At 40.1% G+C, this 1,133-nt stretch overlaps 1 protein-coding gene across 1 annotated transcript in view; it reads right to left on the bottom strand.

Moving 5' to 3' along the window:
- chrnb4 (cholinergic receptor, nicotinic, beta 4 (neuronal)) overlaps positions 1-897 on the bottom strand; it is a 5,651-nt gene extending 4,754 nt beyond the window's left edge. Inside the window, exon 1 of the mRNA XM_037697559.1 lies at positions 757-897. Within this exon, the coding sequence (XP_037553487.1) occupies positions 757-870 (114 nt within the window). The 5' untranslated portion in view covers positions 871-897. The remainder of the gene's footprint in view (positions 1-756) is intronic.
- Positions 898-1,133: the final 236 nt, after the last annotated feature.

Raw genomic sequence — 1,133 nt, 5'->3', positions numbered from 1 at the left:
AAAAGTGTGTGTGCTGGGTGAGTGGGGTCCTTCATGATGCAGGTGGCCCTCTTCCTTACTTGATGGTTCTGTCAAGTAAAGGGGAAGGGGATGCTTGACAGAAGTGGAGTGGTTTCTAATATGTAATAATATTAAGATTTGTAGGGTGTCTTTCGCCTCCTGCAGTCAGTGCTACCATATATTCAATATATTTTGAAAATGGCAACAGCAAAAAATGCAAAACCAAAGGCTTTTAGAGCAGAAAATATATTTTTATTGCATTCTTGTAACTTCAATTACATCCACTTCGGATAAAGTGATGCCAAATGACAATTGCTCCAATGGCCGCGACGTAAACTCATAAAGTGAGGCTGTGAATGAGCTTCCTGTTTTGCTTTTCAACAGAGACGAGTCTACTGTTCATCAGTACGAGCCTCCATCACTGTGGCTAAAACAAGTTAACGGCTCCTTTTAATCCAGCCTGCTGTAGTTTCAATCTGACAAAGGCCCAGATTATGGCCGACCAGATCCATTTTCCACTGCATCCATCCATTTAGAACCACGACCCTGAAGTAGAGGCTGCTTTGAGATTAATTACTCCCTAGAAGGTTTGCAGCTCCTCAGTCCTTTCCATCATCGCCTTCCTTCAGCCTGACATTTTTTTTCTTTGTTCCAACACAGTCTTCCTTACATGCACACACATGTTCAAATGAACATACAAATACGTAAACAAGTATATCCACACACGCTCAATGTTGGGAGTATTTACTGTCTTACCACACTGATGAGCTGCGCGAGGGACACTTGGATCTTTACGGTGACTCTCTCTGTTCGGTTTACGGCTGGGCGGATGAGCGGATTGTAACGATTCTTTTCCAGCAACCAGTTCATTAAACGCTCCTCTGAGTCAGCGCTCGTGCTACCTGGTGACACAATGTTATTACACAGTTATGTTTTACGATACTAGAAATGATTTTATTAGAATTATTTGTTTTACATAGGTGCCAACTAATATTGCTATGGCTTAATTTATGTTTCTGTTTCATAACATCTTCTTCTATTGCTTCTGTTAATAGCCTTGGTTTCCTATAATTTACTTTAAAATATATGGGACCAATAAAGAAAAACTTTCAGTGTCAATGTTTTTTATTTAT

Source organism: Nematolebias whitei, chromosome 2 (genome assembly GCF_014905685.2).
Source record: "Nematolebias whitei isolate Nwh7 chromosome 2, NemWhi1, whole genome shotgun sequence".
Taxonomy (NCBI): domain Eukaryota; kingdom Metazoa; phylum Chordata; class Actinopteri; order Cyprinodontiformes; family Rivulidae; genus Nematolebias; species Nematolebias whitei.
Note: the sequence above shows the minus strand (reverse complement) of the source record. Positions and strands in the feature narration are given on the sequence as shown.